This window comes from Octodon degus, unplaced genomic scaffold (genome assembly GCF_000260255.1).
Source record: "Octodon degus isolate 3935 unplaced genomic scaffold, OctDeg1.0 scaffold05144, whole genome shotgun sequence".
Taxonomy (NCBI): domain Eukaryota; kingdom Metazoa; phylum Chordata; class Mammalia; order Rodentia; family Octodontidae; genus Octodon; species Octodon degus.
Genome location: NW_004529720.1, coordinates 1 through 2193, shown reverse-complemented (window position 1 = coordinate 2193; position 2193 = coordinate 1). Strand labels below are relative to the sequence as shown.

General features: G+C 54.5%; 1 protein-coding gene across 2 annotated transcripts; it reads right to left on the bottom strand.

Annotated features, from left to right (window-relative positions):
* Positions 1–646: 646 nt before the first annotated feature.
* Positions 647–1290, bottom strand: LOC101563936 (growth factor receptor-bound protein 2-like). Of its 2 annotated transcripts, XM_012513439.2 has the most exons (3): positions 1110–1290; position 1024; positions 647–985 (listed from the first exon to the last, which is right to left on the bottom strand). In XM_012513439.2, exons 1-3 carry the CDS (start codon positions 1283–1285, stop codon positions 647–649), a joined length of 516 nt encoding a protein of 171 aa, XP_012368893.1. In that variant the 5' UTR covers positions 1286–1290. The 2 variants fall into 2 exon arrangements, with proteins under 2 accessions (XP_012368893.1, XP_012368892.1); XM_012513438.2 differs by having other exon boundaries at positions 647–1290.
* Between the last annotated feature and the right edge of the window lie 903 nt (positions 1291–2193).

The window sequence follows — 2193 nt, the reverse complement described above, 5'->3', positions numbered from 1 at the left end:
GATCCCCCAGCACCACAGGCCAGCCAGCCCGCCCCCTGGTGGGCTGAGCTGGCCACACACACACACACACACACACACAAATAAATAAAATTTTAAATAAAAAAAAAAAAAGAAAAAACAACATCTGGAGGGGACTGAAGCGGGTGGAGGCGCAGGTTCGAGCACGGCGTCCTCCTCCTGCAGAGGCGCCCAGGCCCCTGGCCCGCTCCCTCTGTGTGTATACATGAGAAACAGGAGACAGCTGTTCTCAGTCATTTCCACTAAAGCAGACATTTTGCATAGAGAAAATACCAGCCCGCTTGGGTTTTTTTCTTTTATTATTGACATCAGCTGGGACTATATGTGGCCTTAAATGTCATGCACTGAAGGACAGGAGAAAAAGATGAGAAAAAGGACACAGGAAGGAAATGGGAGCAGTGTGGAGAAGCTGTAATAAAAACAACTCAATAGGTAAATGTTGGAATTCTGATGTCCAACCCCTCCCACCCCCAAAGTTCCAACAAAAGTGAGACGGTCACCAGTGTGACCAGCCAGATGTTCAGAGCTCCCGACAGGCTGCTGTTAGAGGCAGCTTGTGCGTGTAATTCTTTTGTGTGTTTTCAATTTTTCGCTTTCTTTAAATACTCTGCTTCTTAGACGTTCCAGTTCACAGGGGTGACTTAGTGGCGGGGAAACATGCCTGTCTGCCCTGGCAAGCCCCCTTCCACCAGTTGGGGTCTGAGTTATCCATGACGTGGATGAAGTCTCCCCGGCGGAAGCCCAGCTCACCATCCTCTTGGGGGTCAAAGTCAAAGAGGGCCTGGACATATGTTGGCTGCTGTGGCACCTGTTCTATGTCCCGCAGTAATATCTGCTGGTTACTGGACACGCATGTTGATCTGTGGGAATCTACCAGCTCATTCAGGGAATTGAACTTCACCACCCAGAGGAAGTACTTCCCAGCTCCGTCGCGGAGCACCCTGAAGTGCTGCACATCATTTCTGAACTTGACAGACAGGGAGAAATCCCCAGGAGTGCTCTCACTCTCCCGGATTAGAAAGGCCCCATCATGCCGCTGTTTGCTAAGCGTGTCTTCTGCCTTGGCACTGGGAATTTTGCCAAAAAACCACGGGTGCGGTTTCATCTCTATGTAGTTCTTGGGGATGAAGCCGTCCTTGCCATTGAGCTCTGCCTTGTACCAGTTCTGATCACACTCTTCGTTCAAAACCTTGAGGATGTCCCCCTTTTTGAAGCTCAGCTCATCGTCTGCAGTCGCTTTGAAGGCGTATTTGGCAATGGCTTCCATTCTGAGCGATGCTCAGTGCTCAGCAGCCTGAAGCACGGGGAAGGGAGTCTTCCCTGCGGAAGCAACCTAGCTCTCCGGCTCAGTCTCACTTCTCTTCTGGATCTGCTCCTGCACGCAGAGAGGCACGAGGCCACCCGTGGCGCAGCTGCCCTGTCTTGCCCGTCCGCCCCTCCGCAGCTCTGCGAGCGGCCGCGGACCTTGCTGCTGCTCCACGAGGGCCGCGTCTGCTCCGGCCGCCGCCACGGCTTCAGCTTCGGTCGTGGTCGTGGCTGCTCCCGCCGCTGCCGCCGCCGCCTTGACATATCTTTGGCAAAACTTTAAGTTTCAGCAAACAGTATTCCAGGCTGGGTTATGTCTTAGTCGGTCAGTCTGTCTGTCGGTCTGTCTGTCTGTCTGTCTCTCTCTCTCCATCTCCCTCCCTCTCCATCACTGCACGTTAACACTACAACTCCAAGTTGTGAGAAAATGCAGTTCTGACTCTTCATCTCTTCCCTACCTGCAAACTCCTTCCTCCACGTCAGTGACCCAGCTCCAGGGAGAACAGAGCCGGCGCGACGCGGGCGGTGTGTGGAAGAGGTGACTCTGGAAGAAGAAGAGAAGGGGCGCTAAGGGCTCCGGCCCTGCTGAGGTGGCCCCAGGGCCTTGCCTTGTGTGAGGACAAGTTCTGTGCCCACAGCCCTCCTTACCTGTCTCATCCAGAGCAGCTCTTGAACTGCGCACGGAGGAGGGTGGAGGGTGGAGACGCGCAGTCGAGTCAGAAGGCAGACAGCGGAGGTCCGGTGACGCCCTCCTGAGGGGGAAGGAGCTGCCCAGCAGCTGCCTCTGCTTCTGCAGTCTCCCTGAGGGGCAGTCTGGAGAGAAGCTCAGGATCCAGAGCAGGAAGAACATCTAATCTTCAACTGGGCCTC